We start from the raw sequence: 27,991 nt of genomic DNA, 5'->3' as shown, positions 1-27,991 counted from the left end.
GATTAGAGAGGCATAGCCGTGCCTAGAGGGTGTAAACTTCATCGACTGGTAGTCCCAAGATAACACTGTCACTACTGTCTGACAAGTGATCTTAAGTCCGTCCGATGAGCATCGTTCACATTATGGCTTTTAAACCAAGCAAGTCAGCAAGATTGTTGAGGGTGTTTGCAAAGCAGTAGTGAAAATAGATCAAATACTTTATAAATTGTTGGCTTTTTAGGTTTTTATATGTATGGTCAAGGCTTTTCCATTCCTGGATGTGGCATTTAGTCTTTACTTAATACTTTATACTTAATCTAAATGCCTTGAAATGCTTCATTTTTAAAAATCTAAATCGTGTGGTTTGAATTCCCTTCTTTGGAATTTTCAGAAGATAATTCCAAGCGTTGCAATTTGAAAAACTTGACTAAAATGTGTTTTTAAATTCAAATGGCATTTATCTTAGAAGTCGACTGAATCTAAAAAGTCAAGTCAAGTAAAAAAAAAAAAAAAAAAAACAGATTAGAAATTAGAATGATGAAATTCAGACACAAATATTTAAGACGTAGTGGTTCATTTTCACCACGATGTATTTTGCTGCTCATAAAGCTTAAATCACTGAGGACTTTTTTGCCTCCATACGTGCACATCTACAAGTTATTGTTTCAGATGGAAGAAAGTTGCATAATGATAGATGGATAGAAGGGGAAAATGTGGGCTAAGTAAATTTTTTATTTTTTTGCAATTGCCATTGCTTTGTCACGATCATTGTCAGGAGTTAATCTGTTAATTCATTCATGTTAATCTATTAACCACTGCGTGCAAAGACGAACTGTGAGCGGTGACGTTCTGATCATACTGGCAGCGCCTGGTCTCCTTTAAGGTGGCAGCACTGGACCACAGTGCATTAGCAGGAGATCAGTGTATATCTGCAGACTCTTCATAATGCACATCAAAGTGGGGATCTGCAGAATCCCACAGCTCAGCAGTTGGATAATGACATGTGGCACCACTGACTGGAAAACCAGTATAATGTGCATACTGTCATTGTCTGAAACATGATGTAGTCTGCATTATGTTGGACCACTGTGTGTCTGCAGTATGTTTCTAAAATAATGCGTGACAGCCTGAAGGCAGCGATGCTGTCTATAGCACAGTGTGGCTATCAGCGTCATTAATCATCGATTCTCATATTTAGCATAGCGCTAATGCTGCCTGAGCTAGAGCCTTCATTCCCCGAGTCGATAAAGGTCCGGCGGGCTTCATTTGTTTCACTGATTTCATATCTAAGAATTGCCATAACCCTCAGGGTTCGGTTCAGGGTCGTCGAGTTTTTCATCAGCTCCTCCCTGAGTCATGGCAGTAAAGTCTCCGCTGAGATTCGTGTGAAGACTTTTTGGAACATTTAACAAAGTTGACTGAAGCCTCCAGTCTCTTGCCGTTTTGACACCATTTCTCTTTCATCTCTGGCAGAAATGGCGTGTTTTAATGAGGTCTCTGTGATGCTGTTCAAGCCCTTAAACCTTAAGGCCTAGACCCATTATATCCCAGTAAATATCTGTCTGAGAGCAAAGCTCAGTACAGACAGTCAAAACTGGCTAATGAAGTTTATCAAGACTTTGATGTCTTAACGTGCAGTTCACTCAAATTTAACAAAAAACCAAACGAACAACACTCGGTGGCAGAGACCTCACAACTTTTGCAAATCAAAAATGGTTTCATGTTTTCTGTTAATGTGGTTGGACTGGAACTTCACCACAGGGAGATCGCTGCCTCACTACAATTACTATGTGTCACACATTGGTTCTCATCACTGAAATCATTGTGCTGACAAATTTGGAAGTTAGCAAAAGTTAGAAAACAAGACTTGCAGTGCACAGTGCACGTTTTCGTTGAACTGAGCTGCTGCTCCCAGTGACGCTACTGTGTTTGCACTGAAGGAACGACAGAGGCTTTCAGTCTTACGTGGTCTTGGCTTCAAAATCCCATCCTAAACTCCATCGTATCACTGGAAAGATAATCTTCTGGTCTGAAATGAGCGCCACAAATAAACACCAACTCACTGTTACACTTTTGCTCAGGCTCACTGCCTCCTATTACAGCAGCGGACAGCGACTCCCTCATGTTACATGACGTCTTATTGGAAAAAAAAAGAGCGTTTGTAGGAGCTCTGAACTTCGGCCCTTATGTCCTGTAAAACATATTGAATCCTGCATTGCCATTTAGAATGATAATTTCCAGACAAGGTTAGGTATAAATGTCAGAAAACCATTAACCTGCAAGTTGCTCTTTAAGGAGGTCTGGAGTCTGTGAATAGATGAGAGATGCAATGAGCTATACTGATAATGTTACATGGTACTGACTCATTCATATGTTTCTGCTGATAGTCAAAGATCTGCTTTGTAAGGCAAGACTTGATATTCTACTATGGTTTTGTACTACTGTATCTGATGCAGTGCAGAGCTGCATGGTGCTATATGGTGCTATGACTATGGTCCAGGCAGCAGCCCGAGCAGCCGGTGTTTAGATAATCAGTTAAACAGCATTTAGAGTCTTAACCGATGTATTAACACAGAAGAGAGTCTTTTTTTTTTTCCACAAGCATTGTCTGGCTCCACTGTGGACTGGAAATGAATGTAACAGGCCAGGTGCAGCGTGTGTGTGTGTGTGTGTGTGTGTGTGTGTGTGTGTGTGTGTGTGTGTGTGTGTGTGTGTGTGTGTGTGTGTGTGTGAGAGAGTGTGTGTGTCCATGAGTGAACACACACAATAGCAGGATGTGACTGGGCAGAAACCTTCCGCTGTTGTCTACTAAAGGCATTTCTCTCCCCCCTCCCCAATCAACCCCCTGCACACACACACACACACACACACACTCACACACACACACACACACACACACACACACACACAGTTGATGCATGTCTCTGAAGAACATCCACAAACGCAGCTACATAACGAGCTGTTCTGGCGTGTGCCCGGTCCGATAAAGCTCTCCTCTGATAATAAAGTACGGGACAAATTATGAGTGTGATTAGATTTTGCCCAGCTGATGTTGATGTCTGTGCCACAGCTCTGTAATAACCACAGCAGATAGGATTCTTCCTATTTTCCCCGAACCAATACTATAATTCTGTCACTCTGCCAAGGCCACCAGCTGCTAGCCTAATAACATTTCTGTAGCACACTGGAGGTGCTCTATGACCCAAAGTGTGAGGTGTGTGCGTGTGCGTGTGTGTGTGTGTGTGTGTGTGTGTGTGCAGCTGCGTGCCGTCGTCTAGCATCTATCTCCTGTCGCTGTTTGGGTTTTCATCTTGTCAGTAAGAGTCCCAAGACAAGACACACTCATCGGTGTGTAATGGATGGATGGAAACAGTGATATTAGATACACAGGATGGACATACTGTATTAATGTATGTAACGTTTGTGTGTGTGTAGGTTCCCCGTGTAGAGCTGACCCTCTCTGAGCTCCAGGAAATGGCCACAAGACAACAGCAACAAATAGAGGCTCAGCAACAGATGTTGGTCGCCAAGGTAACTCTAGCACACATATGCACACACACACACACACACACACACACACACACACAGAGCTGTTGAATGGATTGCCTGTCAGTTAGTGTAAGGTTATCTACATTAAAGTCTGTCTAAAAAGGTCGACTTTGAGGTCCCAGGAGCTGCGGCCTTGGAGGAATGTGTGTGTGTGTGTGTGTGAGTGTGTGAGTGTGTGTGTGTGTGTGTGGGTGTGTGGGTGTGTGGGTGTGTGGGTGTGTGTGTGAGGATCATGTCTCATACGTCTTCCTAGGAACCAGGACATGTGATCCAGGTCAAGGTTTAAGGACTGGCAGGAAAGAACAATTTGGTTTGTGCTAATAGACGGTCACTCACCTCCAGGTTTTGTGTGTGTGTGACAACACTCTGTGTGTGTGTGTGTGTGTGTGTGAGTGAGTGACAGAGATAGATCACAACCACTCTCTCATGACAGGAAATGAGGTCATCGGGGAGCCACAGCTGCTGGGAAGTTGAAGCAGAAGTGTACTCCAGGAAAGAGTCAGGAAGGGGAGCCAAAGAAATGTCACATTCTTTTAATTTCTTTAAGTCTCTCCATTCATTATGATGAAGTGTCTACTTAGTATAAAGTGAATAAAAATGCTTTCAGCATGGAACTGCTTTCAACCACCATCTTTCATTTTGGTCAATTTGGGGGTTTTTCAAGGCCACTGACGTTTTATATTATGGAAACTTTATGCTGATATTCAGCACTTTAAAAGCAGCTATTAAGTGTTTCCTCCCCATCTGGAAGAGTTGAAGTGTTTTGTCATCTTGCTGGGTGGGAAAGTCTCCCATGTAGAGACAGACATGGATTGACGACTTCCAGGAAAAAGAGTCCAAAACACAGCTACTGTACTGGCACCTACTAGCCCTGCACTGTGGGTGTAATGAAACAAGCTGCTGTTATGTAATGTGTTATTAGCATGTGTGTGTCAATGTCTGTGTGTGTGTGTGTTTCCAGTGAATGATGGGAGGCTTCTTGCCAACATTCCACTTCCCTCTTCGTGTGTGTGTGTGTGTGTGTGTGTGTGTGTGTGTGTGTGTGTGTGTGTGTGTGTGTGTTGAGAGAGAGACACAGGTCAGCTGTACTACGTGCCAGCACTAGCAGAGAGAGAGGTGTAAACTGCCTCAGTCAGCATCACTCATCTCAGCCCTCCCCCCCCCACTCTCTCTCTTGCTGTTTTATGTGTGTACAAATACACACATACAAAATACATGACAATCAAGTGTGTATTTTTAAAACGTGACCTGACGTGGAGAATTGGTGGCAGGGTGATGCATCATACTATTATTTAAGACACTGAGTGAGTCAGGTGTCAGACAGGTGTTTTCAGTTACTGGACAATCAGACCTCCAGTCCGGTTGGCGGTGGGTGGAGCCAGGTGATGTCATAAACTCCATGAACCAATAGCAGTGGTAGTGATGTAGATAGATGGAACAATTCAATGTTTTGCTGTTTTCTATAGCATGTCAGAGAAAAGGCACGTTATGCTCCTGATTTTGTGCTGTATCTAAAGCTCCTACGTTCAAAGCGATTATTTATAGAGGATTTATTCATGCTGAAAACCTCAGGTAGTCCTCTTCATCTGGACTGTGTGCATGTGGTGTGATTCGGTGTGACTGGCAACAGTGCAGTTACGTTAAGTTAATCAAAAGCTAGTTATCAGTTGTCATGGGCGGTAACAAACAAATTCACAAAAATAAACCGTTTCATGATGAGAGAAATGCTTGTAGTAATTAGTCGAGATGACGGGGGTCACGTTTGTGCCATTTTGGGTTCTTGGCAACTGAAAATGTACCAGGAAATGAATTAAAATTTGTATTTCCTCACCTTCTTTCCCTCCTAGGAGCAGAGACTGAGGTATCTTCAGCAGGGAGGCAGAAGTAACCAGGGACAGACACAGGTGGGCTCTATAATGCTCTATAGGGCATCAGGACATATTTAAGGGTGAAACCCTGTATGTTACATGTATACCGTAGGTTGGCCAGTAATGACACTATTGCTCACTGGCATCTGTTGATTTGGGTATAGAAAAGCATCTCTACAATATAGCCTGAAACGTAATCATGTGTTTTTGTCACTGATCAAATGTGATGTTTACCTTGCGTCTGTTCTTGTTCTCTTCTGTCCAGTCCGAAGCTGAGAAGCTGCAGCGGCTGAAGGAGCGAGTCGAGACTCAGGAGGCCAAGCTGAAGAAGATCCGAGCCATGAGGGGCCAAGTCGACTACAGCAAACTGATCAACGGAAACCTCTGTGAGCCTGAGCACATTAAGCACGCTGTAAAGATTACAGGCCAATCAATCAATGGTGTAATAGTCAACAGTGAAATAGTCTTGCTGCTGGTGACTGAGACACTAAGATAAACTTACGCTGGCTTGATCAGTAAACAAAAGACCGTGGATCTCATTTGACTTGGACTATTTCAGTTTAACTTGCCCTCTCCTGGTTTCTGTCTCCAGCTGCAGAGATTGACCATGTTAGCAGCCTGTTCCAGGAGAAGCAGGCTGAACTGCAGTCTGCTGTGGTCAGAGTGGACCAGGTAACGCACACGGTTCAGAGATGCTGCATTATAACAGTCAAAGTCAAGCAAAACTGAGTTGGAGTCAGCTGAGTTGCTTAGTTCCTTCTGAATGGTTTTCCCAGTTGACCCAGCAGTTGGAGGATTTGAGGAGAGGACGCCTTCAGCTGCACACTGTTGCACCAGCTCAGGGGGTGCACACCGGGCCCCAGGGTGCACACACCGGCCAGAAAGGTTCACCCCTGTCTGGACCCGCAGCTCTGGAACTGAGGAAACTGTACCAGGAACTGCAGGTAAATGACGCCATCTCATATGCTCCCTCCCTTTTCAACAAATGAGCACATTCTTTTAGTTAGAAATGTAGTTAGTGCATCAGACTTCCACCGCTCTGTGTTTCAGGCTCGTAACCGTCACAACCTGGAGCAGAGCAGCAAGCTGGCCCAGAACAAAGAGCTGCTGAACAAGAGGAACACCCAGGTGACAGTGATGGATCAGCGCATCGGAGACCTGAGAGAACGACTGCATAAGAAGAAAGCAGAGGTGCACAGCTTGACTCTTATCAGAGAGCTTTTTTTTTTAAATGCGTGAAGTGTCCTGGTCCTCAGTCACTGTCTGGCTTATCGTGTCCGTGTGTGTCTGCACCCCTCCAGCTGAGTCGAATGAACGGAGGAGGCCTGTCCTCCCCTCAGACCTCCGCCCACCCAGGAGGGGGAGTTTCGGGCAGAGTAGCGGCCGTCTGCCCCTACATCCAGGTTCCAGCGGAGGGGAGACAGGAGGCGGGGTACCCCCTGCCAGCTGACCCGCCATCCAAACCCACTCCGCTCAGCCACATCCGCTCCCTCTCAGGTTGGTCCAGCTTTATTTTTTGTTGACATTCTAAGGCATGTCAGGGTTTCTTATATCTCTGTTTGGGCTCTAACTTCCTGTCTATTTCCTTTTCCTGTCTGTTGGCTCCTTGTTTCCTTTTCCCTTATCTGTTGATGTTATCTCAAATGTGACGTGTTCCTATCACCGTTGATCCTGTGATTGTCGTGTCACTTGTTGATGTCGTGGTGGTTGCTGTTGTGACTGTTCCTGTTACTGTTTTGTGATGTCATCGTGATGTCACCATGATGACGTTGGTGTTGATGTTGTCTCGGTGGTTGTCACTGTCGTGGTCGGTGTCTCGTTACTGTTTTTCGTGTGTGTGTGTGTGTGTGTGGTGGGTGTGGCCACACAGAGGAGGACAGGAGTGGCGCCAGGAAGCCTCCCAGCCAATGGAAAGTGTCAGATTTAGACATCGTCCTGTCAGAGCCCACTGAGACATGGGAGGGACCTCGGTCCCCTCAGGGGGGCGACAGTAACAACAGTGAGTCCCTAGAAGGCACTAGAGAAACCTACTCACCACTAGCTCCATTGGTGGTAGATTAACAGCACCTTAATCCTCACCCCATCTGCACCTTAAGGTGGTCTGTTAATAGTCTGTCCTACATGATTCTAACACAAGTGTGTTTTATTGAGCCTTAATCCAAAATGTGACCTGGGCTGGACATTGACGGGTGCATTCAAACAAGGGTTGCTGTGGAGTGTTTTTGTCTATCTCTACAGAACAGATGGCGAGGGGAACATAATTGAATCAGCTACAGAATATGACCTTAAAAAGTAAGGGTCATGTGTGTGAGGACACAGACATGACATCTGATAGCCAGCAGCTGCTCGGGGTTAGGAAGCCCAGCATAAGAAAATAAACCGGGGACAAACCACAGTCTGGTCTGAGACTCGTACTCAATTATTCCTGCACGTCCTCCTCCCTGGTTTCTTCAAATAGAACTGTTTTATTGCTGAGAGTTGCATGAGAAGCTTGATTCCATGTCTTTTCAGTAAATATGAAGCCGCAGCCAGTTGCTTAGCTCAGCACAAACACTGGAAACAGAGGAAAACAGCTAGTTAAAATCTGCAACAAGTCATGGTTTTACCAGGGGCCATGTAGCAGCCTATGTGCAGACATTTGGTGAGGCTTAGTGGTGCCGGTCAGTGGATTTTGTTACCTTTGGGCTGGGCCGAGCTAGCTGCCTCCCCATGTTTCCACCATGTGGCTGTGGCTTCATATTTACCGTACGGACATCTGAGTAAGGAAGCAAATAAACAAACAGGATGTTATTAAATCTAGTTAATAATCACACTAGCTTAACTTATCAGTGTCAGCATCCATTCACATAGCTAGCACCAGCCGTGTCAACGTAACACAGCCTCCTCATTAACCACTGACCATGCTGTAACAAACCACTGTCGTTCTGCTGTCAGGCACTTACAGTCACATATATACAGTGTATGCAGTGTTGTACACTCAGGGTAGAAGTAACGAAACATTTCTAATCACTTACTTCAACTACTGGGTGTGTTTAACCAGCACGGATACAAATCCCATTGTGTTCTTGAATGCCAAAGCAAATGCCACAGGTCTATTTATTGCCCCTGCTCAAGTAATGTGGAAAACACATAGTTGTTAATCATGTCAGTGTACTGGACAGGCAGGACAACAACTGAATGAAAGGAAGTCTGACTAACTTTGAAGCTGTGTGTGTGTGTGTGTGTGTGTGTGATAAAGAGAGCTTGTTGGGTCATGGCAGCTGTTGTTGCTGTCATCAGAGAGATTAAGACTCTAACAAATGTTAACAGTGAACAGGCCATCTATTACACTGCGTCAGTGCTAATACAGCACAGCAAGGAATTCTGTGCATGCAAATCAGCATCAAAATAAGAGTGAATAATTTGAGAGAAACGGTTTCATTTTCTGCTGACTTAAACTATTGTTTGGCAGAAAGTGGTAACAGGACCCGGTGCCAGCTTTTCTGAAACAAAAGCTCTCTTTTTGAATGTGCCATGAGGAGGTGTGATTAATAATCTATAAGACAAGGGTTTACAGAAACAACGGTGAGAAAGATGAACTTGTCGTTTTATTAAAAACCTGATCCGGTCCAGTCAGTGTGGTGTACCTGTGGTAATGACAGGGAGGTGCTTAAGGTGCTAAGTCTTAAGGGACTTAGTATCAAATGTAGTAAGGATTCATCTTTGAATATTTATTGATTTTGAAGGTACAGTTCACTGTTTTGGAAAACATACTGCTCTCATGTCTCTCATGGCTTAAATGTTGAGCTGTCCGGTAACATCCTCCTACCAGCACCTACAAAGCTCACTAATTAACAAGTTCTATCTGGTTTGTTTAATGTACAAAAACCAAAGTTTGCTATCTAACTGGGTTTATGTGCTGGCTTTTTTCTTGAGACCTCCTGGAGTCTTGTCTTGTTGATTAATGAGCTTTTGATGTGCTGATAGAAGGATTTTGTTACCTTTGGAGGGAGCCAGGCTCACCGGGCAGATATGAGAGTGGCATCAATCCTCTGCTCTAATTCTCAGCAAAGAATGAGCTTCTTTCCCCAAATTATACAGCATACTTAAATATGTTTCTTTGTGTTTTCCCTCTTACTGATGAGAGAGTTTCTCTATTGAGCTTGTGTTCTTTGGGCCAAATGATATTGCAGAAGATCTAAAATACATTGATTATTACCACAAATTATCACCAGTCATCATACTAAAGTTCAAACACCCGTATTAGATGTTACCTAAAGCTGAGCCTTGAGTAGTGCTGAGTTCGCTGGGCTTCGTAAAAACCTGAACCTGAGCCATCCTTTGTCTTTTGCATCATGGCGCACTGTGATTGAGCCAGTGCTGTAAACTGTACCGTCTCTCCTCTACAACACCGAGCGTCTAATCTGGGTTCTCAGGCGGACGGCCAAGTTTCCGCCTCGCGCAGAGCTGACTGTTTGTTTCCTGTCGTGACTGTTTTCCTCCTGCGGTCAGCAGGTTACAGCAGCAGCCAACAGGTTGCACGGCGCAGCTTACCGACTGCAGGACTCCCAGGTTCAATAGTTAATCAGTATTAGTCTGGTACGTGCCAAAAGTGTGACGCACCACAGAGAGCTAGGCCAAACAGTTAGGTAACAGTTTAAAATGATACTCTGACAATGGACGCTGACTTGGAGCCAACTGTGACATGTAGTGGAATTTAAAAGTCCCACAATGGACTTTTTCAATTATTTTTAGCCAGGCCTGCAGCGCCGCTGTAAGAATGTTGGTCCATCTGGTCGGTCCACCAATTTGGAATTAACTTTGTAACTTTAACTTTGGTGATCCCCTGATTTTTCGAGCACCATAATCAGGTCGAAATGATGAGTGCTTTGGTTTTTCATCTTGCACAAGCATAACGGATATTAAGCATGTAGGATGATAAAATCTTTGGAACAATAATAGTATCAGTGTCGGTCCTAAAAGTCCTGCTGGAACCTGTACTGTGGTATCCTGATATTATTGTTCTCTACGAAAGTAACTTTATTGAATGTGAATGTGAGGAAAGGTTAAACTGCTGTGAAACTGTGAAGCATTAAGCCGGACCACTGACCTCCAGGGCTGTCACTAGTTAATAGGCGACAGTGGATCAAGATTTAGTGGCTGGCGGGCGCAGTGACCTTAGTGTTGCATCCAACTGCCAATTACTTATGTAACGCCACCACTGTGGAGACACAGGCTGGTTCACACTGCTACTTTTCACAGCTAGCTGGCTTCATTTTTTAAGAGCTTAGCATTTTAGCGTTCAGTCAGGTCAGTTTTTAAGCTTTGAGGCAGCAGCTCTCTGCTATTCACTGTCTCTGTGTTTCTCCATGTTAACCAACAACTCAACAAGAGTAATTCTTTGGGTAAAGCAGCACCCCAAAGTCCATTTTATGACAATTGTCTGTTACTATGAATATTTATTATTATTAGTCTTATTGTTATCAGATACAGGTGTTACCATAACAACGACCCAACTCCCAGAACAGAGCTCATAATCAGAGCTACTTCAGTCCCATTGGCGCTCCACTTACAGGACGCTAAACACATGTTTGTTGCGGAGAACACACTGTAATCAGCGATCTGAACGTGTAGCGTAGTGGTTAAGCAATTTAGCGCTTGTCTGGTTACATTACAGTGTTCACTATGTTGAAAGGCAGACTTGTCAAGTCAAATTAAAAATAACTCGTTGACTCGGAGTCTGCTCCAAATATTGCATAATTGGTACGTGGTGCTAAATGATGGACTGTGAAGGTGGTCATGCACACAATATGTCCCGCACTGTTTTTCTGTTGTTCTCAGAGTAAAGTATAGGTATTGATAATAATATATTCTTATTCTAGTCATTTGTTTTCCTTTTTGTACATTTGTACATCAGTGGGTGAGCTTTCACCCACTTTCACCTTCTACAACATACATGCCACTTGCTCATACTCCTTTCTGTCTGTGTCTGTCTTTGCCTCCTCTTCTCCTTAATTGCATTTCCTGTTGTAACCTGTGTCCCTTTCTCAACACTTCCGGTCTCTCTCTTTCTGTCTGTGTAGCTAATGAAGCGTCATGGCCGAGCATCAGTAAGAGTGTGTCAGACTGGAAGACCAACAGTCCAGAGCAGGTAAGGAGATGATGGTGGGAGGGGGTTGATATCAGGGGTGAACTTTTCAAAACCTCCTTCCAAAATAGTCACGCAGGTTCAGTTTTCTGTGTCTCCCTCCCACCAGCATCCCTCTGGTTATGGTACCTACCCCAGTGCCGGCCACCAGGCGGCAGGGCATCACTGTGCCACCAGCTCCCTGCCCCGTTCTGCCCCCGGTACACTGGGCTGGCCCCGCTCCAGCGCTGCAAATGCCACCTCATCCTCCTCTTCATCATCTTCCTCTTTGCAACAAATACAGCAACGGATCTCTGTCCCCCCAAATTCAAGCCAAGGTAATTTAGAGAGTGGTTAAGTTAAACCTCCTGGAGGTCTGCAAGTTCAAGTACCTTTTTAAAATGTTTTATTATTTTACTTCAGAATTCATTTCTAAAAAAAAGAAATTTAGGGACATTTAGGGAAACTGAATTATGACCTGTGCAGGTAGGTTAGGTGTGATATTTGGAAATGACGTGTTAATTGTATATTTTTCCCGCTCTGTCTGAACTCTTAGGCCCGGCCACCACCTCCCAGCCCTCACCCTTGTCCCCACAAACAGAGCGGACAGATCACCCTCCTGCGGTGGCAGTTCGTCCTTACGTCCCAGACCACCCCTCCAGACCCCAGTCCCCAAGGAAGGGCCCCGCCACCATGAACAGCAGCTCCATCTACAGCATGTACCTCCAGCAGCCTCAAGCCAAAAACTACGGGTCTCTCAGCAACAGGACTGCTGTCAAAGCAGGTCATTCAACAGCAGATTGCAATAGATTGTCACACATTGTGCCACATCCACAGAGTAAAGATGGTGTATGTTTTATATCCACAATGAAAAATCCATCTCTCTAACTCTATCCGTCTTTCCTTTTTCTCCGTAGTCTACGGTAAACCCATCCTCCCCACCTCCTCCAGCTCTCCGTCTCCTGTCCCTTTTCTCCAGAGCGGAGGAGGAGGAGGAAAAGCAGGAGGCGAGGATGTTACAGATAAGGAAGGAGGGAAAGGAGGAGGCGAGAGCACAGATGGGCAAATCCTGCCCCCACCCAGCGTGGACAACATCCCTCGTCCCCTCAGTCCCACTAAGCTCACTCCAGTTGGTAGGTGCCAGAGAATAAAAGAGAACCTTCATTGTTTTTCTCTAAATTGGAGGAAGAAAATCTTCTGTGCCAAATTAGTGATGGCTTGGATCTAATGAAATTTTGATAAACAATTAAAGGTCCCATATTGTGCTCCTTTTCAAGTTCATACAACAACAGTCTGCGTGTTTTGTTCTTGTTTTCATCATCTGTGTGTTACCTGGAACTGGCATTTAAAAAAATAATAGTAGACAAAAAGTGGTTTTCAGTGGGCGAGGACAGTCAGTCAGGTGAAGGGCTGAAGGAGGTCACATGATCAGCAAATCCATTAGGATAGACTGCACTGTCTATTTTATGTGTTTTATTCATTTTACCTGTTGTGCTGTGTTTTTTAGATGTGTGGGGGTGTCTTTTAATGCCTGAATGTGGGTTTTTAAACCTTGTTTTTATAGCTGTGTTTTTACCTGAACAGACAATAAAGTTGAATTGAATTGAATTGAATTGAATTATGACATCATAAAAAGGGCCAAATCTAAACAGAGCGTTTTTAATCCACATTTCTGGAAAGATGGAGCAGGACACAGGGTGGTCTTTTCTAATAGTTTCAGGATCTCTAGACGGACATTACATTGAAAAAAACGTTTAAAAGTGTGTTTTGCTTAATATGGGACCTTTAACAGAAGAACAAATGAGTGTCCCCCTCTAACATACGTTGCCTTCCCCTCTCTGCCATCCACAGCCCACTCCCAGCTACGCTACCAGAGTGATGCTGACCTGGAGGTTCTCCGCAGACGCCTCAGCAATGCTCCACGACCCCTGAAGAAGCGGAGTTCAATCACTGAGCCAGAGGGTCCGCAGGGGCCCAATATCCAAAAGCTACTGTACCAGAGGTTTGTGCTGTTCTGTGTACTGTACCCCAGCGTAACAGCAAATGCATGTTTATGAAACTGAATATGGAACAGAAAGTAAATAAGAGTGAATATGAGGTTTTCTGTTGTGGTGTGCAGGTTCAACACATTGGCTGGAGGCATGGAAGGAGGCTCAGGTAAGACACTGATGTGATGATGTGGCCTCATTTAGGGGGCTTCAGCTGGTCTATAAAATATTCCCCACTGATGTTGAGGATCTGATGACGCTTAATTCAACTGTTTCAATCTTAATTCCAGGTACTACTTTCTACCAGCCTGACTGCCTTTTGGGCGACGTGGACAACATCCATTCAGCAAATGGGAATGTAGAGCCTGGTGACAAGCACGTCAGCACGGCCACCGCGGAGGGCGAAGTCCAGAACCTGAACTCTGGCTCCCGCCGCTTGTCCCCTCCTTCCGTTGCTGTAGAAAAAACCAAAGAGACGAGAGCGAAAGCAGAAACTACAAATAGCGTGTCCCCACCAGTCCAACCCAGCCCATCCCCTGCACCTGACAAACCAGAGGACCAGAACAACAACAACCAGAGAGGATTGAGTCCAACACACAACTCTGTAGGCCATGTGTCCCCTTCCCCATCACCCCCTGCCCCACCTTCACTGCCTAAGGTAGGCATAGATTACAATTAAAGCTGCACACACACATTCATACTTAACATAACTTAGATAAACACAGCATCTCACTTTCTCAGCAGGTATTCATCTTAGTTGTGTTTCCCTTTGAAATGTGCTGCTGATCACCTAAACAAAGCATTGTTCTCTGTGAAAGCTGAAGTGCCAGGTTAAGCAGTGTTTCTCTCCCCGTGTGCTGCAGGTGAAGCGAACCAATCTGAAGAAGCCGTCGTCAGAGCGAACGGGCCACGGCCTGAGAGTCAAGTTTAACCCTCTGGCTCTGCTGCTGGACGCGTCGTTAGAGGGCGAGTTCGACCTGGTGCAGAGGATTATATATGAGGTAACGCAAGATTAACGTTGTGGCTACATTTGTGTTATAATGTAGTCTCAGATTTCAGAGTCATGATGCTTGTTAACTGTCTGCGGATTTAAAATCGAATCAACTTTATTTTTTGCAGCTTAATATTCCAGTGAATCAAAGGGCTTTAAGAGCGTACATTAGTAATGCTTTAAACACTTTTCATGCTTTGCGAGAAAACAAGGAAAAGCCCCTATCAAAACTGCTATCGAGACACCCACAGAGAGGCAGGTCAAAGAGAGATCTCCCACATCTCTGGTAGTGCAGTAGGATCCTTTGGTTGGAAAGTGGCATGTATGTACAAAAACAGTTGGGTTTATAGCACGAATGTAATAAATGTAAAGTCCAGTAAACAAGAAGAAAACTCCAAAAAGTCTATAAGTCTAGTATTAGTTAGTAGTTCTCCACATCAATTCAGGTCCTCAGGGCAAGCTAGCTGGTGTAGGGCAGAGGGGTAAGAGTCATAAGACCGGAAGATGCGTAGCTTGGTGGGCTTGGTCAGGATAGGCAGCCTGACACGTGGGAGGGTTGGGTAGCTGGAAGATGGCGGAGGGCCGAGCTCCTCCGAACAACCACGAGGAAGAGCGACGTAGAATCCTGGGAGCACTGAGTGGATCATCAGTTTTGACGGCAGCGTAGAACGGATTGTCGTCTGCGCAGAAGTGGAACCACTGATTTGTTCAGGGTTTCAGTGCTGTAGTGGGGCCCGAACCCTGACAGCTTTGGGAGACCTGACCTGAAGCCACAGAAGGTTTCTATAATGTAGTGAAGCAGATGTAATCTCACTGGACTGTCATGTAGGGCTGAATATCATCGGACACAGTTTGGTTCTAACTTTTAAAATGTACTGCCTCTGATACATTTCTGTGTTAAATGAAAAGGAAACAGATTTTCTGATGCAACAGAAGAATATTTCTACATGCCAACAATTACTTCACACCCACACACAGATTGCCTCAACGGATCTGCTAATAACTGCTATAAAGTTTGAAGCTTTTCAATACCACCATGGCAACACTTATGAAGTAATATATCTTTGATCCTCAGCAGCTCAGTCAGCGGAGAGGTGGTCTCAGTTGTCAGGTGTGTTAAGGTACTGTAGAGGATACACTCTGTATGGAGGTGTTTTACAGCAGCACGGAGCTCCCGAGGACACAAACCTTTCATCTTTAAAGGCAAACCGCTGTTTATATCCCTGACATCTTTCACTTGGAGACTGGACAGAAATGCTTACTGAACTGAGCTCTCTCCAGACTGATGCTCTCAAGGAAACATTTAGGCGCTTCACACCCAGAACACGCTCAGTTTGACGTTCTCATACCCCGAGGTAGTAAGACTCAACAACTCCACAGCTTCCAAGTTGTTCAAAAAGTGCTGCGCATTACTGAGTCTTGCAGTGGATTCAGGACTGCTGTAGCGTTCTCCTCTGGGCTTTTAGTGAAGGGCTTCTGAAGGCTGATACCAATACAATTATTCTGGGAGCTTCTGCTGCTGTTGTGTCATTCTGATCAGTCTAATATCTCTGTGAATATGTTTTCATTATCTCTGACTTTAAGGTGGAAAATCCCAGTATGCCCAATGATGAGGGCATAACTCCTCTTCATAATGCCGTCTGTGCCGGCCATCACCATATTGTGAAGTTCCTGCTGGACTTTGGAGTTAATGTGAATGCAGCCGACAGCGACGGATGGTCAGTACCTTCGGTGATATAATAATAACAGCAGCGGCTGCTGAGGGACTTGATGATGATGTTTGTGTGATGAACACACTCTGTGGCAGCGATGCTGCAGCTCAGCTCAGAGGCAACAATGACAAAGATAATTACATTTCTAAATTAATTTTTGACTCAGCCGCCTTAGCAGTATCGAAAGAGGAGATTACCATTGTCCAGTTCAAGTCAGCCTGTTTCACAATGACACTAATCGTGTTTAGGCTATTAGATATTTTCATACAAGGGTTTTACTGGAACATTTTTGCCCTGTTTTTAATCTGGTATATGAACCTTGTCTGTGTTTTTAACGCTGTCCCTCCCAGGACTCCTCTGCACTGTGCAGCATCGTGTAACAGCGTCCACCTCTGTAAGATGCTGGTGGAGTCGGGGGCCGCCATTTTCGCCACAACGATCAGTGATGTTGAAACTGCGGCAGACAAATGTGAAGAAATGGAGGAGGGCTACACCCAGTGTTCTCAGTTCCTCTACGGTGGGTACATACAGACATACAGACAGACAGACAGACAGGTGGTGAGTGAGCTTAGCAGGTCTGCCTCAGTCCACAGGAGCAGAGAGTTTAAACACACCTGAAGCATCACGAGACAATTCCACTCTCCACTGAACGCTGTCTTGTAACACTGAACGCTCTGCACCGCTCCCAGGTGTACAGGAGAAGTTGGGTGTGATGAACAAAGGCCTGGTCTACAGTCTCTGGGACTACACGGCCCAGCAGGCCGATGAGCTGTCCTTCAGCGAGGGCGACGGCCTCACCGTGCTGCGACGGCGCGACGACACCGAGACGGAGTGGTGGTGGGCGCGGCTGAACGACCGCGAAGGATACGTACCCAGAAACCTGCTGGGGGTGAGCGAACACAGTGTTTTCTAACAGACACTTTTACATCACCTCACTATTATTTATCATGTATTATTATCACTCCTTCAGGCGAAACAATGGACATTTTTCTATAAATGAAGTTAGGCTATTAAATTAATTTTATTTTACTGCACACTGAGCTTGACTGCACCCGTCAGCAAGATATCTGAAGAACGTATGAGCTTGGCACCAGATCAAACGTGGGCTCTGAACAGACTGAACGAACAGATTTCATTAATGATCTGGATTTCTCTCATCTGTGGATGATCACCATCATATTATTTACATGGCAGCACGGTGGTGCACTACTTATAACTGTTGTATCACAGCAAAAGGGTTCCAGGTTCGAATCCGCTGGCAAACCTTTCTGTGTGGAGTTTGCTTGTTCTCCCCGTGCTCGCATGTTTTCTCTGGATACTCCGGCTTCCTCCCACAGTCCAAAGACATGCAGGTTAATTGGTGACTCTGAATCGGCCGCAGGTGGGAATGTGAATGGTTGTCCGTCTCTAAAGTGCCTTGTGTATGCACACACTCTGTAATGCTCAGAACTCAATTATCATACTAGGAAAGCTTTAATAAAACTGTCCAGTGTGTATAATAAGTGAATCCTGCCTCTGTGCATTTACAGTAAGAAGCACCAAACTCATTCAGTGACTGAGCTGTGATTCAGCCAAGCAGCTTCCTAAGTGGCAGATTTATTCCCCCACAGTGTCTCGCGGTCTTCCTTCATGATGTTCAGGCACCTTGGGATCAACGTTAACATGATGTAGTGACCCTGCCCTCTGTCTCTCCCCCTCTCTCCCCCTCTCTCTCCCGCTCTCCGTCCTGTCTTCTCTCCAGCTGTATCCAAGGATCAAACCCAGACAACGCTCGCTGGCGTGAAGCCCAGATCAGGTGTCACGTGCACACTCGCAGAGGGCGCATGTACAGCGAGAAGAAGAAGAAGAGCAGCAGAAGCAGTGTGGGCGGAGGCCTCAGCTGAGGAAAGGAAAAACAAAGGATGGAGGCGGTCCGGAGGATGAGAAGAAGCGAACACGGAGCTCACAACTCTGAGAACTTTTTTTTTCCTCGTTTGTTTGGATGTCATGCTGGAACCACAGAGCCACTTTACGGTAGAATCATAATATATTTTCACTGAGTCGCTGCAGTTTAAGGAAATTGCCTAAATCTTATTTTGAGCAACAGTAGCTTGGCAGCTTCACGCCACTTCAACCGCATGAGAGAAGCTGAACAAAAAAAAGAAAACTATCCATCGTTTGGATGCAGCTTTGAACTGAATGCCACTTTATTTTTGTATGTTATTAATAATAATAATTTTCAAAAAAAACAAGCGGTTGGATCTTTTTAAAGCCAAGCTCATCAGTAGCAAAAACATGTGCTCTTCCTCAACGGCGAGGATAATAGTATGTACACTTTAATGCAGTGTGGTGTGAGGACTTGATTAAAGTATATTTACGGGCTAGATCAGGTGACATGTGTGTGTGTGACATGTGAATGTGAAGATGGATTGAGGGAAGTGAGAAGAGAGGACAGACAGTGTGCGTTACAGGAAGTCAGGTTTTGTCAGGTTGACGGAGCGGCTGTTGGCAGGAATAATGTTAGATGTACAACCACAAGACTGAGGAGCAGAGCCCAGCAGGCTTTCGATGCATGGTGGCCGAGGTCCACATCAACCCACACAGGCTACAGATGTTTACAGTATAATATCATGGCATGGTTAAAAAATAAAAATAAAAAAAAAGTTTGGATTCTGATGCCACAAAATGATAAAAGAAACACCTGTGAATCATTACAGGTGTCTCAGCTTTTTACTATTCTGCATTTATGTTGACTCAGCACTGCTGCATGCTGTCATATCAACATCTGTTCAACTGCAAAATGGTTGCTGCTGGTAAGACGGGAGGGAAAAGAAGGAAAATGTGAGATGGGAATTTGTGAAACCAAAGCACCTAGAAAATGAGTTTAGAGGTGAAAGAGGAGGAGGCATTCAAGCGAGGACATTCTCTTCATTTTAAGATGAAACCCCTGTGCAGTGTTTACCCATTAACACACCAGGACTGGTCCAGACCAGGGCCTGACACATGCTGGTCCTCACACTGGGGAAACACTGGTACCACACTCTAAAACTAACCATATGATGAAGCAGCGTTTCCCATCCACCAAAAACAATGAAATATTGGTCATTCCACTACTTTGTGTTGTCTTCAAAGTGGAGACAAACCTTGTCAGCCTCACTCGGGCACATTTTAATATACACACAGTATCCCTGGGCTAACTGCTTTAGTGTTAAAATGGGGCTAAATTAGCCCAGAGTGACCTAAGAATCTAAGGTGTGAACCCAAACTTGATTTTCTTGTGTCATCTCTGATTTTTTTTTTTTCATATTTACACATTTCAGTAGCTGTATGACATGTATTATTCTCCTAATATTTGTTGTTTTATTTAAACAAAATAATGACTATTGTTTTCTATTATTATTTTCATTATCATTAATATGAATATTAGGACGTTGCTCTTGTTTCTGTGTTTTTTGGGGCTGTGTCAGTCGCTCACTGCTGCCACCCAGTGTACAGGAAGGATTTGACACCAGCCGTCATTTCCTTCAAACATGCTGTGTAAAATATATGAAGCAATAAGGTGAGTGATGTGGTCTGAGGAGTGCGAACCATTACTTTGTGTGTATGCCACCTATAACTACACAGCTCATGTACATTAATAATAAAGAAATTATAATCCCTACAGAGAATCAGACTGTGACTGACTCACTCTGGTATCTGAATGGAAATGCATGACATGGAAAGAGACAACAAACATCTCTCTCTCTCTCTCTCTCTCTCTCTCTATCTCTGACTTACTCACACACACACACACACACAAACACACACACACTGAAGCCTTGGTGATTAACTGTGGACTTTGGAGGGAAATTCAAGTTCACAGGTCATTCAAGTCCCTGCACCGACTGACGGCTCTTCACACTGTAAGTTTGTTTCTGTTTTAATTCACAGTACTGTCACACTGAACAATCAGCATTAGTAACTGGGTTCGCTGTGCAACATTCCCTTGTTCTAAAAGCCAAAGCATGCCGGCACAGCTTGACTGTAAATACAAACGTTTCAAGTAACCTTGTGAGACAGATAATGTACGGAAAACCTATCCAAATGAAAGAAGAGCATAATAGAGGTCTGGAGGTCAGCTGTGGATCACCCAGGGTTTACACCTGTAAGGGTTTCTGCTTATCTTGTCCTTTTTATTGTTATTATTATTTAGTATGTCCACAGCTATGGCGAATTAACGGTCAAAATGTACTTGTATGCTGGTATAGTATGTTTCAGAGTAGCAGCTGCATAAATGACACAGAATATAAAATTACACATTATTGTTGTTGTTGTTGTTGTTAAAAGTGCCGCTTTTATTTTGAAGTAGCAACCGGAAGTGGTAATGTATGCTACATCCAGGCTATGCTACATCATGTAGCATAATGCAGCACACACTGAAAACTCTATACATTTAGCATAAAGCAAACCATGTGTTGTTAATTGGTAAGAGGCTCGTTCAACAAGACATTTGACCCAAACGTAAGTCAGTATTTAATACCTAAAATGCTCTCCCATGAAGCCTTGCGGCACTGTTTACTGAAGTGCGTCATTAAGTTGGTTTACATTGTAACTCTGTGTATCGTCACGTCACGTCGCGTCACAGAGTCGCTGTAGTGTCACACACTCATGTTTCAGCCCGCTGAGGTCTGAGACCTTCACACGGCTTTTTAAAGGAAACCCTTTATTTCACAGGTCCTTCTGTGTGGAGGAATTAATAAATCACTGCCTGACTTTAAATCTCATTCTGGGGAGATTTATGAGGGTTTTTTTTTTTTGGTATTCAGCTCAAAATATATGGTTCCACTGAGCAGCAACCAAAGTGACCAAACAGTAATGAACAAAACGTGTTGACTGGAAATGTGCTCCTTTTGCTCCTGTGTTCATGGTCACATGGCTACTGCTCAGTGCTGCTGTGGTTTGGAGGCATCAGAGTGAACATTCACACTCATTAATGTAACCGGTCTGTTGTTGAGCGACAGGCTGAAGTCATGATAATCAATGCTCTGCTTTTACCAGAACATCTCTTACCTCAAGGTCCACTGAGTAACTTTCTCTGGAGCTTTCAACCACATTTAACAGTCATCGTCATGCTCCACTCTCTGCTCATCCAACTAACTTTGTCAGTAAGATTAGGTGCACCATGGCAAAGCATTTCCACGTGAACACCCCGCTGCTGGAGAGCGCCAGCATGTCCAGACGCGTGGGAACCACCGTGTACCTGAAGATGGAGAACTCGCAGCCCTCTGGCTCCTTCAAGATCCGCGGCATTGGACACCTCTGCCAGCAGGTGGGAACCCTCAACCCCCCCCCATCTAGTGTTTTAAGTGTTGAACGATTGTGGTGCAGATCTCAGGGGGAAAAAAACACTAACTTGCCCTTTTTCATGTCACTGCTGTCTCTCTGCAGCTCACCACACAGTCCAGAGGAGTTGTCTGCGCTTCAGGTGACATTTCTGCTGCTAATATGCCCGATACAGTATCATCTGGTGACTGTCACACAACATAATATGGCCTTTTATTTCTAGGTGGTAATGCAGGTATGGCTGCTGCCTACGTAGCCAGAAAAATGGGCGTACCGGCCACCATCGTAATTCCCTCCTCCTCTCCTCAGCTGGTGGTTCAGAGACTCCAGGATCAGGGCGCTACTGTCAAGATTACAGGCAAGGTAAAGTAGTGTGCGCTTTATATATACGTCAGTGGGCACTTTATTTCAGTGTAGTGCAATTCAGTACAAGTGCTCTGCCATAAATCTACTTTTATCATGCTCACATAGTTCAGTGTCATGGAGGTGTGGAATTTAATATGTTTTAGCTTATAGTTAGATAATTAGAAGTGTTTCTATACCAATGTGTATAAATAGTGGGGACAAAAAGGTAGAAACACCTCTCAGGATACTTTACAGCGCCTATATGAGAGGTCTGTAACAGACAATGAAGTCAAATCTTCTTCGTAGGTTTGGGATGATGCCAATGCAGAGGCACTCAGGCTGTCAGAAACTGAAGGACTCACCTATGTTCCTCCGTTCGATCACCCCCTGCTCTGGTAGAGAAAAAATACCACAATTAAAGTTTGAAGGATGAGCTAGAAAACTGGCACTGTGCAGTCCTTACATTGTGTGTCCCCCTCCTCACACCCAGGCAGGGCCACGCCAGCATGATCGCCGAGGTCGCCGCCTCTCTGGGTCCCGGCGAGAGGCCCGGAGCTGTGCTGCTGTCCGTGGGCGGAGGGGGGCTCCTCTGCGGGGTCATCCAGGGCCTGAAGGATGCAGGCTGGACAGGCGTGCCCGTCGTCGCCGTGGAGACGGTGGGGGCCGACTGCTTCAACGCCGCCGTGAAGGCTGGGAGGGTGGTCACCTTAGATGACATCACCAGGTTAGACGTTAAGAGCCGGTGGTTTCCCTGCAGTCGTGACCACAGCCAGACTGACTGTGCTGTTCTCTGTCTCTCCACAGCGAGGCCAAGTGTCTCGGGGCGAAGACGGTTTGCAGCAAGGCCTTTGAATACAGCCGGTGCAGCGAGCTCACGCTCATCTCTGAGCTTGTGACTGACCAGCAGGCCCTGCAGGCCGTCCAGACGTTCCTGGGTTAGTATGGGTTCCATTTGAATGCTTTCTTTGACTGGTGAACGTTACTGTAAAGAAAATGAGTAATTGCCCTTTTCTTTTTATTTCATTGCTAACATAAACCAATGGTATATAAAGTCATATGTACTGAACGTGGCTTCATGTTGCCTTTGTTTTACTGTGTGTGTGTGTGTGTGTGAAGACGAGGAGCGAGTGCTGGTGGAGATGGCGTGCGGAGCGGCACTAGCAGCGGTCTACAGTGGACTTATAACTAGACTACAGGATGAAGGTAAATGCTCTGGAGTCATCATCATCATCACCTTAACATATACGTTCACTACCAGACTCCCGTCGTAAGAAAATCCATTTCATGACCCTTTCCTCATGAGCTCCTCTCAGATTACCACTCCTCACTTTCTTGTGGCAGCCATGTCTGTAGAAAGTGCTTAAAAACAACAGTTAATTTGACTTTTCCTGTTTATGGTAACTCCCTCCTCAATGGGGGGGGGGGGACTTGTGGAGATGACAGAGGTTGTTCAGTGTTGTGGCTCCGCTCCTCTCTAGGCCGGCTGCAGACCCCTTTGGGCCCCCTGCTGGTGATCGTGTGCGGTGGCAGCAGCGTCGACATGAAGCAGCTGGCGGACCTGAAACACAAGCTGCAGATTTAGACCGCTGTTTGTGCACAGGCGTGCGTGTGTGTGTGTGTGTGTGTGTGTGAGGCTGCGTGGGAATATATGTGTGTGTGGCCGGTCAGTGTTGGACTACAACAGCTGAAACGATTGCATCAGGTCAGTGAACGATGTGTGTGTGGATGAATGAATGGAATAAACAGGAGTCAATGACTGGGTTCCCCCACATGGTGGTGTCACAGTTCACTGTTCAGCAAGACGCCGGCCATCCACAGAGCCTGAGCCACATTCACAAAAGATTATTTTCTGCTTCAAAACAGATGTTTGAACTGATTTATCCATAAAGGAACCGTACTTCAGCACTGACGGTCTGACAGAGTATTCACTACAACACGTCTCGTTTTTACATTCCACATTCATTTTAGGACACTACACCCACACGTTTGTGCCTTTGAACCTTCTTTGTGACTTGCAGCATTGGATAGTTTTCTGATGCAGTGGACGAAAGCCTCTCAGACCTTTAATGCCGGATTGTTTCACCTACACATTCGTTTTAATAGTCCACTATAACGTGTAGGAAGCCATTGCTATGGAAACGGCTCCTCGCTGTCCTGCCTGCGTCACAGAAGTTGGTGGAAAGGTTTGCATTTAACAGCCTGTTGACAGACGTCTTAACTCTCAGACAGTTGCGTAACAATGGAAAATGAACTTCATGCTGAAGGTGGAATCACCTGCGTGCTCTGGATTAAAAAGCACCCCAAGTGATTTTATAGATCAAATACTAAACTGTAGCTAACAAGAAACTGGAATGAAAATGACTGTACATGCATACATAACATGGTGCTCTGTGATGGTAATAAAGAGACTGGTATACTCATCAGTTTGACTTCTTAACCTAAGGTGCACTCATTAGCTTTCTTTTGGGGCTTTCAGCCACATCACATGGCCTTCATCTCCAAATGGATCTTGCTCACTTGTCATGGCGGTGGCTCGGTTCTGACATAGCTGTGCAGCTTTGGTCCAGAGATCAGCCACAGACGTTCACTGAGCCAGTTAAAAGTGGGGGTGCGTTATTGGCGATGGGCCGAGGGAGGTGTGGCAGGAAAATAGTCATTTAATTGAAACCTGAAAATGTCACTTCCTACAGTACAGAGGCTTCACTAATGACCAGTAAAGTACAGTAATGCAGACATTTCATAGTGTGCAGAGACAAACTGTGCTCCTCAACTCATCTGGACAAAGTTCGACTCAAAAACAAGCTTCTGCTGTGTTTGTAGCCTGATTAAAAAATCATGTGCTTTTCAGTTTCTAATCCACAATAAACTTAGAAAGTTTTACTTTAACTACTTTTTAAACCCTAAAAAAGTAAAGAAATCCTAACCCCTCGTACACGGTGTGTGTGTGTGTGTGTGTGTGTGTGTGTGTGTGTGTGTGTGTATAAATAAATCATCAACGGCACCAACAGGACTCGACCCCCATCTCCCTGGTAAAAGTTTTACTCATGGCCCATTCACCCCTTCAAACCTCATCTTCATCAGTGACAAATTCAGTTTCTTGTTCACATATTATTATAAATATATATTAGATACGACACGACCGGACAGAAGTCATTTTAATCCAAACATGCTACAATGTTCAAAGATTCAAAAGTGCTCCTATGATCGTGTGTATTTTCAGTCGTGAATACCTTGTAAAGAAAATGAACTAGGACCAGCTTTCACTGAAGGGAACATGAAGCAGTTGGTTTATGTTGTTCTGACCACTCAGACTAACGACATCATACCTGCTCTGCATCTAAATCTCTTTATTGACTTTAGTGTGCATCTTTAGCATTGTTATAGTTGTGTGTGATTTCACTTCCTCATCCTCATAATGTGAAATAACTAAAGTAAAGATGCATCCCCTCTATGATGCTGTTGTGTGCAGGGATGACAGCATGGCTGAATGACTGAGGTGTTTTTATAGGGGTTTCACAAGATGGAGCTCGCTTGCTCATAAAGTCAGACACAGTGGCTCTCTGACCCCAGTGTTCATGGTCAATTCTGTCTTACACAAATTAGTAACAGCCCTGAGTATGTTATGGCCTTCATGCAACATTTACAACATTTTTAAAAGCGTCAGGTTATTTCTAAGATGTTTGTTGCAAAGCATTTAACACCTCAGTCGCAGGGAACACATTTACTGAAAACAAGGCGATGTAAGTGAGTGTATAACAGTTATGAAACACCTGTCATTCAGTCACAGTGTTTGGCTGAGAGCAGCTCCTCTGAGTAACCAGTTTTCCCGGCAGCATCATAGCAGCAGTCGGTGATTCCCAGGAGCACCGTTGGTGCTGGCACCCCAAGGTCACACACGGAGTGAACATGACTGTGTTGTAAATGCCGCTCTCATGTCAGACTGCGCCACTCCAGCCTCACAGTCCCCTCGGATGTCATATGAAAGGACTGAAAGGCAAATGGCAGATGTTGCGAGTGGGGGGGGGTGCACTCATCTGATCCCCTGTTTTGATCCGAAATGATCTTTTTTTGACCATGATAAATGATAGTTGGGTTATTTCATGTCCTTTCCCGGTCCAAACCGTGTACCTGGCCCACAGCTGTGCTCCCCCCTCTGGTGAGTGTGATCTGGGCAGCCCTGCAGACGGAGAAGCTAATGTGGACGTGCCAGCTCATTTCTATGACAACAGGAAGGAGCTGCTTTGATGAGCCCAGCAGAGGGCATTTGAGCAGAGCTAAAAATAGGCCAAAGTAAACAAGAATGAATGGAGAGGAGACACACAGGGGAACATGCCTGTGCACATGGGCTTCTGTGTGCACACTTTACAGTCTTCAATGCACAATGCTATTGTTAGCTGTCATGCTAACATCCTGTATTCCAAATCTTGTGCCATGTGTGTTTTTGTCAAATCACCTTAGAAAGCTTCCATTCAAACATCCACACTCTCGTTCTTTTTGTTTTTGGTATCAAACACTCATTTTTGATTTTCGAAATCCACCCAGTGAGGTTTTATAAAATATCTTCAACCTGAGAGCATATCACCGTTCACCACATCTGGATAAGAGAAAGTCGCTGTTAATATTTAAAAACACCTGTTTCCAAATAACACCATAATAGGTGTTTGTGCTCTTCCATGTGTTCTTATTTTTTTGGACGCATCTCATGTTTGTTTGTTTTTTTTAATCTAAAAATCTGCTCACTTAATAACATTTTTAATAACCTTTTTGATTTGCACATCACATTTGGCTATGCTGAGTGATAGTGGTAAGGTTCGCTTGCACTTGAAGCCTCTAGTATTAATCAAACATGTTTTGATCATTTGTTCCTTTTCATTTGTAAATGTATCTTATGTGCACGAGTGGATGCAGATGTTGTCCAACATGCTTCATGGCCGTTAACTGTGATTTGGCCGAAGGTGAAAGGCAAAGGGTGCCTAACACACGACAGGCCCAGTTCAGCTCATTGTGACTTAGACATGTGACACTTTTACTCAGATGTCACGTTGATGATTCGCAAGCAGGTAATGACTTTACTTTTGCTGTCTTCTTCAAACGTGCTGTTAATCACTTCAAATAATTCTCCTGCAAATTCTCAATCCAATAGGAACTGAGAGAAACAGTTTTCATACACAAAGGGATATCTTTTTGTGAAATGCTGTTTTACCTTTTCAGGCCACTTAAAAGGATTTATATTAAAGAATATGTCTGTAAGAAACGACTTACACAATATATCCCCAGGGGATTATTATGATCAGCATCGATGATGATGTGAAACAGGTGTCAGTGTTGACATGCAGGTGAGATGGATGTCAGTCATCAGCAGAGATGTTTACAGTGAGATTTTAGGAATCTGATCTTCGTAGAGCTGAGTAGCCTGACAGCATGGCAGTCAGTGCACAGATATAAGGCATCTGTGGAGGACTCTGCCACAGCATAATACTCTCCTCCGACTCCCTGTGAGGCTTTTATCAGCCATTCGTCTATTCTACTGGACAGCTTTCATTAAAACAGCATGCAGATTATACTACAAGACATTTCCAGGTAATGTCATTGATGTGTGTCATACGATCTCCTGTGTAAATCCCACTATAGGAGCCTGCCAAGCGCTGTGATACATGTTTGACTGACAGTGAGGAAACTAAAGGCACAGCAGAGTGAGAAGACAGAGACGGTGTGCTACACACACCTCCATTAGGCAACATTTGACCATGTTTTTGACTGGGAGTCACATGGTCGATAGCTCAGCAGCTGCTGTATGTATCCATGGCAACCCAATGACGGCACAGCGGTGTAAACTGGATCTCAAAATGAGACTTGATGGGTTTTATAATTCTATTGTAACAACAGGTCCTCGTGAACGTTCATACAATACAGCAGCTGCATGTTTTCAGAGGGCAGAAAGAATGCACTGACATGGTATATTTACATTTTAGGTTGAGCGGTGTTTTTCTGATTTGCAAAGATAAGTTGAATTACAATTTGATTGGCTGGAATTAATGAAGCTTTAATGATCCTCATCAGGAAATGGGGCGACTGCAGCAGCACAGAGAGCAATTCAGATGAGACTAGAATAAATACAGGGCACTGAAGGAAATACAGTGACTATTTGACAC

General features: G+C 44.7%; 2 protein-coding genes across 2 annotated transcripts in view; both read left to right on the top strand.

The window, feature by feature from the left end:
• Window positions 1-19,840, top strand: part of LOC139212069 (apoptosis-stimulating of p53 protein 1-like) — a 36,131-nt gene extending 16,291 nt beyond the window's left edge. The window contains exons 5-24 of the mRNA XM_070842520.1: window positions 3,415-3,510; window positions 5,376-5,432; window positions 5,662-5,782; window positions 5,989-6,068; window positions 6,173-6,340; window positions 6,447-6,587; window positions 6,698-6,893; window positions 7,267-7,395; window positions 11,459-11,526; window positions 11,633-11,840; window positions 12,059-12,286; window positions 12,420-12,635; window positions 13,354-13,504; window positions 13,622-13,659; window positions 13,781-14,148; window positions 14,354-14,491; window positions 16,066-16,199; window positions 16,544-16,710; window positions 16,883-17,082; window positions 17,935-19,840. Coding sequence (XP_070698621.1) covers window positions 3,415-3,510; window positions 5,376-5,432; window positions 5,662-5,782; window positions 5,989-6,068; window positions 6,173-6,340; window positions 6,447-6,587; window positions 6,698-6,893; window positions 7,267-7,395; window positions 11,459-11,526; window positions 11,633-11,840; window positions 12,059-12,286; window positions 12,420-12,635; window positions 13,354-13,504; window positions 13,622-13,659; window positions 13,781-14,148; window positions 14,354-14,491; window positions 16,066-16,199; window positions 16,544-16,710; window positions 16,883-17,082; window positions 17,935-17,976 — 2,946 coding nt within the window. The 3' untranslated portion in view covers window positions 17,977-19,840. The remainder of the gene's footprint in view (window positions 1-3,414; window positions 3,511-5,375; window positions 5,433-5,661; window positions 5,783-5,988; window positions 6,069-6,172; window positions 6,341-6,446; window positions 6,588-6,697; window positions 6,894-7,266; window positions 7,396-11,458; window positions 11,527-11,632; window positions 11,841-12,058; window positions 12,287-12,419; window positions 12,636-13,353; window positions 13,505-13,621; window positions 13,660-13,780; window positions 14,149-14,353; window positions 14,492-16,065; window positions 16,200-16,543; window positions 16,711-16,882; window positions 17,083-17,934) is intronic.
• Window positions 19,841-20,578: 738 nt separating this feature from the next.
• Window positions 20,579-24,242, top strand: sdsl (serine dehydratase-like). The gene is made up of 9 exons (XM_070842345.1): window positions 20,579-20,672; window positions 21,318-21,480; window positions 21,600-21,636; window positions 21,718-21,857; window positions 22,146-22,234; window positions 22,330-22,563; window positions 22,644-22,774; window positions 22,956-23,042; window positions 23,318-24,242. The coding sequence occupies exons 2-9, from the start codon at window positions 21,334-21,336 to the stop codon at window positions 23,419-23,421; spliced, it is 969 nt and encodes a 322-aa protein (XP_070698446.1). The 5' UTR covers window positions 20,579-20,672; window positions 21,318-21,333; the 3' UTR covers window positions 23,422-24,242.
• Window positions 24,243-27,991: the final 3,749 nt, after the last annotated feature.

This window comes from Pempheris klunzingeri, chromosome 13, assembly GCF_042242105.1.
Source record: "Pempheris klunzingeri isolate RE-2024b chromosome 13, fPemKlu1.hap1, whole genome shotgun sequence".
NCBI classification, from domain to species: Eukaryota; Metazoa; Chordata; class Actinopteri; order Acropomatiformes; family Pempheridae; genus Pempheris; species Pempheris klunzingeri.
This window is presented reverse-complemented; position numbering and strand designations above follow the sequence as displayed.